Source organism: Aethalodelphis obliquidens, unplaced genomic scaffold (genome assembly GCF_003676395.1).
Source record: "Aethalodelphis obliquidens isolate GAN/ISIS:26980383/991018 unplaced genomic scaffold, ASM367639v1 scaffold28, whole genome shotgun sequence".
Lineage (NCBI taxonomy): Eukaryota > Metazoa > Chordata > Mammalia > Artiodactyla > Delphinidae > Aethalodelphis > Aethalodelphis obliquidens.
In genome coordinates, this window is record NW_020837972.1 from 16,060,556 (window position 1) to 16,076,531 (window position 15,976).

Sequence of the window (15,976 nt, forward strand, 5' to 3'; positions counted from 1 at the left end):
GAATGGTTTCACACAGCACAGTTTCCTTGGGAACTGGAGAGTTAACATAAATGGGTAATATTGTGTGGTGCTTCTGCTGTGTGGGACTGCATCTGGTTTGGGGTGACTAGCACAGTATAAAAGACTGGTGGGAAAAAGGAGCCATGGCTTTTGTGAATCAAAGTGACCTACAGACATCTAAGGCTCTCATGGTTGACATGAGAAGGGGCAACAGAGGCTGTGTACTTGGGTAGCTGCTGGGCCTGTCAGTGAGATGAAGATACTATAGTATATGAAAGCCTTTTTTTGTTTGTGAGTTTTATGGCCAAACTGATCAGTAAATGCAGTTATGCTACTTCAGAGGAGGATGGAAAAAAGGAGTCTGTCCTCAGGCAGGTTTGGGATTTGGATTTACCCTACCTACATGGTCTAAGAACTCCCAAGCTGAGACATTAACTCAAATTAGCTCCAAGCTTGTGATAGTCCTAAAACACCTGGCAGAACAACAGCAAAACCACTCTGGAGGGACACACCCTCCATCTTAGCTGCCAGGACTCAAGAGACAAAACCCTACTAAAGATAAACTCACAATCCAAAAGTATAAATATATAAGGAACAATCAATCCATTATGAGTGAGAATCAGAAGATATAAAACACACAGCAGGACTATACCTCCAGGAACTTCGAATACTAGAAGAAAGTCTATTAAATAAGTATGCTTAAAATAATTAAAGTTATAAAGGAGGAACTGAAAATAAAAGACTAAAAAAGGCACAGTGAGTAAAAATAGACAAAAACGAAAAAAAAAGTCACTGAAATTAAAAACTAAGTAGGTGACATAAACATAAGATTGGCTCAGGAGATGAAAGAATGAACTAAAAAACAGAGCTGAAGAAATTATCCAAAATTCATCACAGAGAGAGACAAAGAGATGAAAATATGAAAATGAGGTTAAACAACAGGGAACAGAATAAATACGTCTAACATATATCTAACAGGAGTTGCTGAAGAACAGACTAGAAAGACCAGGGGAGAGAATATTTGAAGATATCATGTAGAATTTTTCCAGAATTAATGGGAGACAAAAAAGCACATATTCCAGCAGAGCAGATAAAACTAAATCTATACTTAGATCATGGCAGTGAAACTGGACAACACCAAAGACAAAAATATTAAAACCGTCTACAGATTTAAGGCAATCCCTATCAAAATACCAATGTTACTTTTCACACAACTAGAACAAATAATTTAAAAACTTGTATGGAAACACAAAAGACCCTGAATAGCCAAAACAATCTTCAGAAAGTAGAATAGAGCTGGAGGTATCATACTCCCTGACTTCAGACTATACTACAAAACTATGGTAATCAAAATAGTATGGTACTGGCAACAAAAACAGACACATAGATCAATGGAACAGAATAGAGAGCCCAGAAATAAACCCACACACTTATGACCAACTAATCTATGACAAAGGAGACAAGAATATACAATTGAGAAAAGACAGTCTCTGCAATAAGTGGTGATGGGAAAACTGGACAGCTAAGTGTAAAGGAATGAAATTGGAACATTTCCTCACACCATGTACAAAAATAAACTCAAAATGGAAAAGGGAACCCTCTTGCACTGTTGGCGGGAATGTAAATTGATACAGCCACTATGGAGAACAGTATGGAGGTTCCTTAAAAAACTAAAAATAGAACTACATATGACCCAGCAATCCCACTACTGGGCATATACCCTGAGAAAACCATAATTCAAAAGCAGTCATGTACCACAATGTTCATTGCAGCACTATTTACAATAGCCAGGACATGGAAGCAACTTAAGTGTCCATCAACAGATGAATGGATAAAGAAGATGTGGCACATATATATAATGGAATACTACTCAGTCATAAAAAGAAATGAAATTGAGTTATTTGTAATGAGGTAGATGGACCTAGAGTCTGTCATACAGAGTGAAGTAAGTCAGAAAGAGAAAAACAAATACCATATGCTAACACATATATATAGAATCTGAAAAAAAAAACAAAAACGTTGTGAAGAACCTAGGGGCAAGACAGGAATAAAGATGCAGATGTAGGGAATGGACTTGAGGACATGGGGAGGGGGAAGGGTAAGCTGGGACAAAGTGAGAGAGTGGCATGGACATATATACACTACCAAATGTAAAATAGATAGCTAGTGGGAAGCAGCCACATAGCACAGGGAGATCAGCTCGGTGCTTTGTGACCACCTAGAGGGGTGGGATAGGGAGGGTGGGAGGGAGGAGAAATGGGGATATACATATATGTATAGCTGATTTACTTTGTTACACAGCAGAAATTAACACACCGTTGTAAAGTAATTTTACTCCAATAAAGATGTTAAAACAAAAAAAAACTAATAAGAAAAATAAACTCAAAATGGATTAAAAACCTAAATGTAAAAAACCATAAAACTCCCAGAAGAAAACATAGGCAGAACACTCTTTGACCTAAATCACAGCCATATTTTTTGGGTCTGTCTCCTAAAACAAAGGAAACAAAAGCAAAAATAAACCAATGGGACCTAATTAAACTTAAAAGCTTTTGCATAGCAGAGGAAACCATGGACAAAATGGAAGATAACCTACTGAATGGGAGAAAACATTTACAAATGATATCATTAATAAGAGGTTAATATCCAAAATATATAAACAGCTCATATAACTCAAAAAAAAAAAAAAACAGTTAAAAAATGGGCAGAAGACCTGAAAAGACATTTTTCCAAAGAAAATATACAGATGGCCAACAGGAACATGAAAACATGCTCAATATCATTAATCATCAGCGAAATACAAATCAAACCCACAATGAGATATCACCTCATACCTGTCAGAATGGCTATTATCAAAAAAGACCACAAATAACAAATATTGGTAAGGATGTGGAGAAAAGGGAACCTTTGTACATTTTTGATGAGAATGTAAATTGGTGCAGCCACTGTGGAAAACAGTATGGAGGTTCCTCAAAAAACTAAAAATAGAACTACCACATGATCCAGCAATTCCACTCCTGAGTATATAACCAAGGAAAATGAAAACATTAATTTGAAAAGATATATGCATCCCAATGTTCATAGCAGCATTATTTACAATAGCCAAGACATGGAAGCAACCTAAGTGTCAATCAAGAGACGAATGGAAAAAGAAGACGTGGTATATATATATATATATATATATATATATATATATATATATATATATACACACACACACACACACACACAATAGAATACTACTCATTCATTAAAAAGAATGAATTTTGCCATTTACAACAATGTGGATGAACTTGGAGGGTACTATGCTTAGTGAAATAAGTCAGAAAGAGAAAGACAAATACTGTACAATATTACTTTTCTGTGGAATCTAAATAATAAAACAAACTAGTGACTATAACAAAAATTAAAACTATATATAGGGAAGACATTATCTAAAAAGAAATGAGAATTAAACCGATAGCAGATCCCTCAACACAACAAGAGAAAGCAGAAAGCAATGAAAATAATTTTTTTTTCTGACCAAGTCACTATTTAAGAAGAAAAACAAAGATGGTTTACTTTTGGCAATGATTCTTTACTAAGAGAACTACTGAAAGAAAAAAAAATAAAGCAAGGAAATTTCATTTTAGAAAGAAGGAAACTGAATCCAGAAGTAAGGAATAAAGTACATGAAGCAATGGTGAGAACTGCTAAATATGTGGGTAAATCTAAACAGGAAATGACTGTACGAAGTAGTAATTATAACAGTAATGACCACCATGACAACCACTTTTAGAGATGAAGAAATAAAATGGAAATAAAATACCACAGGATAACAACACATGTGTAAGGCAGGAGAGGGTGTTAAATTATTCTGAGGTTCCTGTATTGTTCAGGAGATTAACAATTGTTCAGCTGATTAACTTTAGGCAGGAAAAATATGTTAAAAATTTAAGAGTAAACAATATCAGAATAGAAGATAGAAAGGGAAATAAAGGGAAAAAAGAATATAAAGAAAACAGGATTGGTGCAACGGAGGGCAGAAAGAGGAAAAGAAACATAGAAAAGCACAGTACATAGGATGTACAAAATAGAAATAAATTCCAATGTATCAATAATAAGAGTAAATGGGACTAAACTCACCAATTAAAAGACAGATTCTCACACTGTAAAGCAACTATACTCCAATAAAAATTTTCTTAAAAAAAGATTCTCAAACTGGATGTAAGAAACTATATCCACACAAAATCCAACTATATGCTATTTATGAGACTTACATAGGACAAAAATAAGGACGTAGAAAGCTGAAAGTGAACAAATAAAAAGACATACCAAGCAACACTAATCCTAAGAAAGCTGCCACACTTACGTTAACAGCAGACAAAATAAGGCTCCTAGACAAAAAGCACTGCAAGGAATAAAGAGTCATAAAATAATGATAAAATGAATAATTTTAAGTGTTTTTTTAAAAAACCAGGAATCTTTAAATTGTGGTAAAATACACATAAAATTTACCATTTTAACCATTTTTAAGGCTACAGTTCAGCTGTATTAAAAACATTCACGTTATTGTGCAACCAATCTCCAGAACTCTTTTCACCTTGCAAAACTGAAACTCTATACTCATTACACCACAAGTCCCCATTCACCAGGAAGTTTTGAACAACACATTTAAGAAGCTTGATCTGACAAACACATGGAGAACCCAGCACTCAACAACTGGAAAATACATTCTTTTCCGGATCAGGTCACTAAAAAAATTATGTTGGCCTCAGCTCTCTCCATGGCCACACTTAACTCTCAAAGACTGTGGAGCTACACTTTAAAAATCCTCAAGGAAAGAAAGCATGATGTAAGGGCTTTTATGCTCAATCAAGCAGTTGTTGAAATATTTAAGGCAACAAATTCTAGATTTGCAAGAACTCATCAGGTAATATTGCTCTACTAAGCTTTGAGGACTCTACTAGAAAACAAATGAGAGACAATAAAAAGTAGGAAAATGGGCAGTGAGAGGATTGTTAATGAGCACTGAATCTGACAAGTACAGGTATAATACTAAAGACAAAAGTGGGAACTAGGGTAATAGAACAGAACATAAATGTTATATGCCCTGACAGTGTAGACACGATACCATAAAACCTGCAGGGAGGGGAAGGGGAAAAGAAGGTGGAAGGTAGAATGAATAAGCCAGCTTCCTCAATTTTTAATTGCTGGGGATGGATGGGGGAATGTCAAAAGATATAATTTAAACCTGATGAATCAAGTCATAGTATAAGCATATTACAAGTATAAAGGCAAACAGTAAGAAAGACAATACAAATGACCAAAATTAGGTGCTAAAGCAAAGGGAAGGAGAAGTTAGAGGAAAAATACCAATTTCATCACTACTCATAGTGGGGATTAATACATACTATCAACAGAAATGGATGATTAATGGTGGCATTACAGATATAACCAGTAGAGCAAAACCAGAGCCAGAAAATATGAGAGAGAGACACAGACACAGAGAATGAACAGAGGAATTTATTTTTATAGGATTTAAAGTCAGAAGCAAAACATAAAATGCACAAAGACCAAATATGTCTACATATCAATAAATATGAACTGGCTAAACTTATTTATTAAAATAAACCTTTCAGATTATGTCACAACACAAAACACAGTTCAAGATCTATTCAGAGACACACCTAAAACAAGGTAAATTTTTAAAAGCTGAAAGCAAAAGATGGGCAAAAGTATAGCAGGCAAATGCAAACAAGAGGAAGCAAACATTAGTATCAGTCAGAGTTGACTTCTGGCACCCCACCAAAAAAAAAGCTTTTGTTTTTTTTAGAGAGTAAGAACAAAGGTGTGGAGATCAAACTTCAGGTAGCCAATAAATAATTATCCATTCATGAATTTTCAGAAAATTTCTGGAAAATATATAAGGAACTGTTATCAGTTATTATTTCTGGGAAGTATGCTAGGGGTGGAGTGTAGAGAGAGAAATAATTTCTATTCTTTCCCTTAACCAATTCCTTACAGTTTGAATTCTGGCCAAGAGCATGGTTTTACTTCTATAAGAAAAAGCAATCAACAAGAAATATTTCAGTGAAATCAATAATTACCACATTGTATATATACTCTAAAACAAGTATTTTAGCTTTTTCCCATATATTAGCAATTATATGTATTATGTCATTAATTACATATAAATTTATAATTTATGGAACGGCATCTAAAAAAACAAACATGAAGATTTTCAAGATGCTATCTAACTCTAGATAAAAGATTTAGATAAATATAAGTTGTGATTTTCAAAGTCTTGAGATTTTCAAACAATTTTCAAACAGTTATGAATATTCAAATTTATAACAAAATGCAAATAAAAAGAATGGAAATGTACTAACACTTCACTATAAAATTTCCTAAATATTTGAGAGTTGTCCATGAAAGCAAGAAGTATAAAGTATTTTTAAGAACTCCTGCACTTTAACAATAGGATAATACATCTGTGTAGTTTTGAGTGTTAAATATACTTACACAAGTTAAAAATAAACACTATTCAAAGCGGAGAACAATTATGAATTTCAGTTAATATTTGGCAACAGCTTAAAGTCAATGAAGCAGCTTGTTTTTTCAGTATACTTTTTATTACAAAAGTTTTCTGGGTAAAAATAGAACTATAGGGACTTCCCTGGTGGTGCAGTGGTTAGGAATCTGCCTGCCAATGCAGGGGACATGGGTTCGATCCGTGGTCCGGGAAGATGCCACGTGCCGCGGAGCAACTAAGCCCGTGCACCACAACTACCGAGCCTGCGCTCTAGAGCCCGCAAGTCACAACTACTGAGCCCACGCTCCACAACTACTGAAGCCTGCGCGCCTAGATCCTGTGCTCCCCAACAAGAGAAGCCACTGCAATGAAAAGCCCACGCACCGCAATGAAGAGTAGCCCCGGCTCGGCGCAACTAGAGAAAGCCCGTGCACAGCAACGAAGACCCAATGCAGCGAAAAAAAAAAGAACTATACATGGATGTGGGAGATTAACACATGGAGCTAAGCAAAATGAGCATCAAGGACTCACCAACTGCACTGAATTCAAACATTGAAAAAAACTAAAAAGTTAATGAAAATGTGGGCAAGTTCTATACTCTTAGATTTTTTAAATTATGGTAAAATATACATAAAATAAAAATTATTACTTAAACCATTTTTAAGTGTGCAGTTCAGTGGCATTAAGTACCTTCACACTGCTGTGCAACCATCACCACCATCCATCTCCAGAACTCTTTTCATCTTCTAAAACTGAAACTCGGTACCCATTACTTTTCAACATGGCAGAAGACAGAGATGAAAATGCTTAGAGGACCTAGGCACCCCTTGACTTGATGAATGTGTTAAGAACTGGAGAGTTGTATTATTTGAGAATAGTAGTGAGACAGCTATATTTCTTTGTAATGGAAGAGGCAGGAAGTACTTGACATACAGAGAAACCTAGTTAAATTGTATAAAAATGAACTGCAGGTTCTGGTTACATTATTATAATAAATGACTTTTTTCTAATTTATTTATTTATTTTTTATTTATTTTTGGCTGCGTTGGGTCTTCGTTGCTGCACGCGGTCTTTCTCTAGTTGCAGCGAGCAGGGGCTACTCTGTTGCGGTGCGCAGGCTTCTCATTGCTGTGGCTTCTTTTGTTGTGGAGCACGGGCTCTAGGTGTGTGGGCTTCAGTAGTTGTGGCACGTGGGCTCAGTAGTGTGGCTCACAGGCTCTAGAGCACTGGCTCAGTAGTTGTGGTGCACGGGCTTAGTTGCTCTGTGGCATGTGGGAATCTCCCCGGACCAGGGCTCGAACCCCTGTCCCCTGCATTGGCAGGCAGATTCCTAACCACTGCACCACGAGGGAAGTCCCTATAATAAATGACTTTGCAGAATTAAAGATCTGGTATATGATTTTACTTAGAAAACAATTTAGTTGAAAAGCAATAGTATTCCTTCCTTTAAAACCATTTTTTAATAGTTATAATGATAACTACCTTTTTTAAAGGTCCTTATGTATTAGTCATTGCTGTTGCAAAGTACCTTATATGTGTTATTTAATTTTACAACCACCCTATTAAGAAGGGAGTAGTTTACAGGTGAGGAAACTGAAGTTTATAGAGATGAAGTCATCTACCCAAGGTTATCTAGGGTCTGCCTGATTCTCTAGCCCATGTTCTTAAATCATTCTATCCATATTGTCTCCCTGTAATTAGCACAATTGGTACCCTTTGCTTTTCACCTGCTGACATTTAGGATAAAGCTTATCCTAAATCTATGTGACATATGCACTAAATGGCCCAAGACTGACAGATGGCACACTTTAGTTTCATACATTAAATGGTTCTTTTACTGAACTAATAAATTATCAATATATTTCAAAAGAATTAACAAGTGTGAAGCAGAATGGCACAATATAGAGGAAGAGGGCTTTGAACTCACAGAGACTGCAGTTTGAGTTCTTGTGCCAACACTTAAGTCATCTTAAATAAGTTATTTGACTTCTCTAAGCTTCAATTTCCTTATCTAAGAACAATCTGAAAATATTTTATAGTTGTGAATATTAAATGCATGAATGAGAAAGCATTAAGAGAACACTGTGAGGGCTCAATAATAATTATTTATATAATTCTGTAGAGGTCTGCTTCTAGCTCTAGAAGATTCTTGCCACTTATATTTATACTTGATTTTTAAAATACTTTTAAATATGTTCTGTTAATAAAGTCAACAAATGTTTATTGAACAACTACATTGTCCTAAACGTGGTTCTATAAATCAGACACTCACAACTCTGGTAGATATTACTGTAAGGACCTTAATAGCAAATTTTTTTTAACTCCCAAAATAGAGAATTCCCTGGTGGTCCAGTGGTTAGGACTCCATGCTTTCACTGCTGAGGGTCCACCCAGGGTCAGGGAGCTAAGATCCCACAAGCTGTGTGTTGTGGCAAAAAAGAACCCCAAACACAAAAAACAAAAATAAACTCTAAGTACACGAAGTAATTTCATTTGCATCATATAGTATTAAACCAAAACCCAAGAGGGTCTTTCCTGAAGTCTTCTCAGACTTCATCTAGTCTTACTCCATGCTCTTTTAGGTAACTGCATCTTCTCCTGAGCTATGATCAAACATCACATCTAGGCAGATGATTACACACTTCAACTTGAGCCCCGATATCTTCTCCTGAACTCTTGCTGGATATTAACTTTGAAGTGTCTATAAGAAATTCATTATTTCTCCTCTTCTTCGTCCACTGCTACCACCAAAACTAGCTCTTCCTCATCCCTAATCTGCACTGTTAGTGGTTTCAAACCTCAAAATTATCTTGCTATCTCTTGTTCCCTTGTCTGTAATTAGTGTTCTTCCATATACCATTCAGATCTATTCCTTCTTGTCCATTCCTTCCACCAACACTAGTTTGGGACCTCATTCCCTCTAACTTAGGCTATCGAAAGGCACTTGATGTCACTTTTATTTGTTGAAAAGAATAATTATAAAGACTATGGCAAACAAGGGAAATATATTAGCTGAATAGAACCTTAAAGTAATTAAACGCAATGTATACTACCATTCCAACCATGTAGAAAAAGTATATATAAGAGGACAAGGATAAAATGCAAAGATGAACACTGTTCAGCTGTTAATAATAGGATAATGGGTGGTGTAGTAAAGATGTTAAACAGCAGTCCCCAACCTTTTGGGCACCAGGGACCAGTTTTGAGGAAGACAATTTTACCACGGACCAGGGCAGGGTGGGGGATGGTTCAGGCAGTAATGCCAGCGATGGGGAGCAATAGGGCGCGGCAGATGAAGCTTCATTCGCCTGCCTGCTGCTCACCTCCTTCTCTGTGGCCCGGTTCCTAACAGGCCACAGACCAGTACCAGTCCACAGCCCAGGGGTTGGGGACCCCTGAAGTAAAGTACCCAAAGTACCCATAGCCTCTCCAGAAGGAAAATTCTCTAGGCAGCCATATTTAGTACCATATCACCCTCCTTTCTTCTGATCCTTACCCACAAGCATAGCTGGTTACACCAAGGATGGATCCTCGGTCTGACCCAAGGATAGCCAGTAATCTCTGAGGTAGTCTGGTGTGGAAAACTGCCCCCAAAAGAGAGGAGCTGCACCAGGAGTTTAAATTAGAAAAGGCAGAGAAAACAGGGCAGTTATAGTGAAAACGTCAACATATATGTAGAGAGAAAGGCTACAGTGTGAGATATGAACAATGAGGAGCCATAAGCGAGCTAAGGTTACAAGTATGCCAATCCAAAGAATGGGGAGAAACTAAAAGATGGAGAAAAGAAACATAGGCAGACACACAGCTGGTGGCAGGCACAGTGAGAAGCCAATACAGAGTGATTCACTGAGCCATGTTATTGGTGTAGTATGAGTATGAAGAACTTGGCTCTGCCATTTACCAGCTGTGTAACCTTGGGCAAGTCCTTTACCCCTCTGTACCTTTATTTGCTCATCTGTGTAAAGGGTGGTTTATCTAACTGGGTGGTTACGAGGCCTGAATGAGTAATGTAACAGTGCCTGGCACACAGAAAGCACTTGATAAATGCTATTACTATCACATTCATCATCATTATCCACAAGCTCCTGCTAAGGTTCCTGAAGCTTCCCTGAGCCAAAATGCTCGGCAGAGAAGTATAGTACCTCTACCTGCTCCAGAGAGACTATAGTTCTGATCCTTGGATTTCCAAAACAGCATATTTCCTTTAATGTTCTAAATATCCTTTCAATAAAACTCCTCATTTAAAATGTAAATGGACTTAATAAAAGAACTACAGGCATACCTTAGAGATATTGTGGGTTCTGCCCCAGACCACTGCAAAAAAGTGAATATTGCAATAAAGCGAATCACATGAATTTTTTGGTTTCCCAGTACATATAAAACTTATGTTTACACTATACTGTAGTCTATTAAGTGTGTAATAGCATTATGTCTAAAAATGTATATATTTTAAAATACTTTATTGCTAAAAAATGCTAACCACCATCTGAGTCTTCAGCAAGTCAATCGTTTTGCAATAGTAACATCAAAGATCACTGAGCACAGATTACCATAACAAATATATAATAAAGAAAAAGTTTGAAATATTGCAAGAGTTACCAAAACGTGACACAGAGACACGAAGTAAGCAAATGTTGTTGGAAAAATGGCACTGACAGACTTACTTGACACAGGGTTGCTACAAACCTTTAATTTGTAAAAAATGTAATAAAATGAAGTATGCCTGTATTTACAAACAGATTTATTTTACTATATTTTATTTTATTATATATTTTACTTTTACCATTAGGGAGAAATTTTACCATCACCAGAAATACATATAAGTGTTCCCTTTTGTCTGTAAGTTGCTGACTCAAGAAAAGCATTAAGAAAATCAATTCTTTAGAACGAACCCATGAAAACAATCCTTGATGTCCTCAATCTGAAAACCCTGCTCAAAAATCTCCTTTCTGGGGGCTTCCCTGGTGGCGCAGTGGTTGAGAGTCCGCCTGCCGATGCAGGGGACGCGTGTTCATTCCCTGGTCCGGGAAGATCCCTCATGCCGCGAAGCAGCTGGGCCCGTGAGCCATGGCCGCTGAGCCTGCGCGTCTGGAGCCTGTGCTCCGCAATGGGAGAGGCCACAACAGTGAGAGGCCAGCGAACCGCAAAAAAAAACTAATGAAAAAAAAAAAAAAAATCTCCATTCTGAAATCTTCCTTTCCTGACAATCATTTCATTTCCTCATTTCCTTCATTTCCTTCCCTTTTCCTTATCAGTTAAGTATATGATGCTGATTATATTTTTTCTATATTGTTCTTAGGTTGGGTTATCTTTTATTTTTCCTAATTTCCTCATGTGTTTGTTCCCTCTCACCTATGACAGTATGAACCCCAGAGAACAGGGACTTGTCTCTTCCATTTCTTTCGTGGCAGCAGGAGTGTATAATGAAATAAGCAGGAGATTTAAAATAAGATGCTAGAGATGCTAGAGTCAAGCCCCAACTCTCTCACTTCCTACTTCTCTCTTTGGATAAGTCACTCAACCTGTCTCAGACTCCATGGCATTTTCTATAAAAAAGGAAACAATATCCATCTGATTTCAAAGTCCATGTGATTTCTCACTCTGCTTCTCTAACTCTGATAGATGGCATTCATGAAGAGTTTTATAGTTCCATCCTTAGGCACATGCAGTACAGCTCACATTCAAACCTAAAATTACTACGTGGAGAACGATAAAATAACAATTGTTAAGGACAAACGGCGAAGGCCACCTTATCTGGATTTGTGGAGGGCATTTACCTTCTCACAGTTTATCTTTAAAGCAGTGCCTGGAATTAGCTTCCAAGTAACTGTATTTCATCACTTAATCATAAGCCATCATGGTTTGCCCCCCCATCCTGCTCCCTAGCAAAGCAAGTTCATTAATCTAACATTAATTTGTCACCACTCGTTGGCAGACTCTGAACTTTTACCTGGCCACAGAAGAATGTGACTTCATAACTCTGACATGAGTATGATTTAAAGCAAAAATCTCATTTGGCTGCACTTGTGATTTTAGCTTAAACTCCTTCCTCTCCTTCTCTCCCCTGCCCCCGCCCAAAATTTATGACAAAACAAACAGCATAAATTAAACAAAAACTGTTGTAGGTCACATTATTATTCTCTTCTGCAGAATCATATAAAAAATAATAATTTATTTCCAGAAATTACCCAAGTAAAATATTTGGGATTCTAACTAATACAGCTGAACAAGAGAGAGTATTAAAAGTATCACAAAATTACCACCTAGGGGGGTGGGACAGGGAGGGTGGGAGGGAGATGCAAGAGGGAGGAGATATGGGGATATATGTATAGCTGATTCACTTTGTTATAAAGTAGAAACTAACACACCATTGTAAAGCAATTATACTCCAATAAAGATGTTAAAAAAAAAGTATCACAAAATTAAATTCACTTACTTGACATTTCTGACGCAATTGTCGTAGTTCTTTTATAACTGGAGCTAGAGCTGATTTCTTTTCAGATACCAGAGAATTTAGTTTTTTCACCTGTCATTTAAACAAAATATATGACATCTAAGAAAAGAACTCAAAAGAACAAAAATACCATAAAGGTATTTATTGAAGTGTTATATATGAGTGAAAAAAACTATAAATTACTTCAATGTCAAACAATGGGGAAGTCATTTAGTAAGTACTGATTCCTCAATAAGAAGGAATATCATTTAACTCTTCAAAATGTCAATTATTAAAACTGCAAACCATTATGGGAAAATATTTACAATCTAGCACTGAATAACTAAAACAAATTACAAAGTTGCCTTTATACAGCTTTGTATTATGTAAAAAGTATACAATTATGTAGGTTATATAAAATACACATAAACATAGACGAAGTGATATTCAAGATAATTAATAACCCAAAAGGCATAAGTAATGACCAATCAGAATGGACACCAGCCATAGAGATGAACAGGGTCTTGGAGGCCTCTGCTGTACTAAATGTTCATCTTTATAGGAGTTAGAATGTGGTGAAATCCAGAGGGTTCTGGGACCAATGTGGACAAGACAGGTGGAGGTGGGTACTCTGAGAGTTTGGGGCAGCAGCTATTTACCAATAAGTAGTGAAAGATTTCAACATTTTAATGCCTGATGAAGCTGTATCCGTGCATTCTGGCTGAATAGCAGTCCTGAATACAGAAAGATACTAAGGACATACACAAAAATGAAATAATTGTATTAATTTAAGTAGCATGATTTGGGGAAACTTGTTTTTTATCTTAAATATTTCTTTAATACCACGTAACTTTTTTTTTTGGCTGAGCTGTGCAGCATGCGGGATCTTAGTTCCCTGACCAGGGACCGAACCCGAGCCTCCTGCAATGGAAGCACAGAGTCCTAGCCACTAGACTGCCAGGTAATTCCCAATGCTATGTAACTTTTACACACTTCAAAAACCACAAAATTGAACAACCTCTTTACAACCTCATTAGAATGGAAAAAGGTGAAAGAATGTAAAGAAAACATTGTGCAGAAATGAAAATTTGAATGCTTCACTGAAAACAGAACACAAAATATCTGCCTCAGAGGTAGACCATAAAACAAATAAACAAACAAAGCCTGTGTAATCACCATTTCAGACATGTCATCCAGTGTTCGTCCTTTCACTTCATCAACTTCACTCTTCAGGGCGGATACTCTTTCTAGCTCTTCTTGGGTGTAACTATATCCAGATATACCCTTTTTCTCCTCAATAGTTTGCTAAAAGTAAAGAATAAAATAGGTGTAAAAAATGGGGTCCACAAAATGGGTGTCAAAACCTTGATGATTCCATAATAAGTATATAGATTTAATAGGTAACAATAAAGTCGCAAATAAAGTAGTTTAAATCCTAAAAAACAATCTTTATTGACTTCAACAATAATTACGTTCCTTTATACGTTATAAACTTATACTGAAGAACTGAGAGGATGGAGCGCCCATTTGTTGAGATGAGGAGGACTTGGGAGGAACAGGTGAGGGAGTAGTAAAGATCAGAAGTTTAGTTTTGGACATGTTACAAATCTGAAATCTCTAGCAGAAATCCAAGAGAGTTCAAGATGTTGCATATACAAGACTGAAATTTGAGAAGCAACTGGAGATACAAATTTGTGAGTTGTCTGCATAGACAATATCTTTAAAGCCATAAGAGAATAAGATCACCAAGGGAGTGAGGGTAGAGAAGAGATCCAAGGCCTAAGCCTGGGGAACTCCAACACCTAGGCTTTGGAGAAATGAGAAGAAATCCACCATGGAGTAGGAACAGGAGTGTTAGTAAGGGAAAAACAAGGAGAGTGCAGTGTGCTAGAAGACAAGTAAAGAAAAATTTTACAGGAAGAGGGAGTTATGAACTATGTCAAACACTGCCAATAGGAAGATAACTAAAATGAATCTGTATGGACTAATCTCAGGATATTTTCAGTGGATACAGTGGGTGCTCTGCCCTGATCTGTTTATTGTGTCAGGGTACCCATCCCATAGCTGTTGTGAGAATTGGTATTTTGATGACAGTCTACAGCTGTCCCTTCTTCAAAGTGTACCCCTGGTTTAACAGGAACTATATCACACCACTTCTTGGGTGGTAGTAAGAGGGTCCATAGCAAATTACTGACTGACACAGGGGTCCAAAGGGGTAGCCCTCTTGCCTAAAGATGAGACCAACTCTGTGATGCAATTTATGCTCCAGAGCTCCTTATGCAATCAGAATGAAATTGGACTCCAACTGAATCCACTTTTTCCTCTTGCTTCATCTTTTTTCCTAAGAGCACTCACTGAATTATTCATATGAGGAGGAATAAGAAATCTTGTTTCAGGTTCTGCTTCTAGAGAACCTGACCAAACTACAAGGATGGGCTTCTAAGGTAGGATCACTCCCTAGGTGAATGGAACTGAGAGCCCTATCACTGGGGGCAAGCAGAGTATCGTTAGTCCTAGGCATGTTATAGCAGTACAATTGCTAAGACTGGTGAACTAGGGCAGAATATAGGTGGAAGGGATTATGGTGGGCATGACAATGAAAGGCTTGAATCTCCTTCAAGAGAGTTTGCTGAGAGGAACAAAGTTGACTGACAGCCATAACTGCTGCCCCTCTGGATCCACCATCACGTTCACACCAAGGCCATGCTTCCCCCAGGCTGTTCCCAGCCAGAGGCTGACCCATTCCTGCCTGACAGGGAACTCCTCTAATTGGTGACTGGCTCAGGAACTCCCCATCATCCCAACCAAAATGTCCTTAAAACTGTGCTTACACCCTAAGGCTCTTCCTCTCCAATCCTCCTTCCTTCTTCTTCCTTCACAGAACAGCCTAAAGGCATTTAGAGCCTAAAGGCTTTCCCTGCCGCCTGCTGCTCAATTCCCTTTACCCTTCACAAAGGCTTCCTCCAATAAATCTCTTATACATCTAATCCAATCTGGGCGTATGCTTCTTGGAGGACCTGAACTATCAC

The 15,976-nt window shown here is 37.2% G+C and overlaps 1 protein-coding gene across 7 annotated transcripts in view; it reads right to left on the reverse strand.

Moving 5' to 3' along the window:
- Positions 1 to 15,976, reverse strand: part of IFT81 (intraflagellar transport 81) — a 142,800-nt gene that overhangs the window by 12,006 nt on the left and 114,818 nt on the right. For all 7 annotated transcript variants that reach the window (XM_027124805.1, XM_027124807.1, XM_027124806.1 and 4 more), the window contains 2 exons: positions 14,124 to 14,252; positions 12,951 to 13,040 (listed from right to left, as the gene is read on the reverse strand). In XM_027124805.1, the coding sequence (XP_026980606.1) occupies positions 12,951 to 13,040; positions 14,124 to 14,252 (219 nt within the window). The remainder of the gene's footprint in view (positions 1 to 12,950; positions 13,041 to 14,123; positions 14,253 to 15,976) is intronic.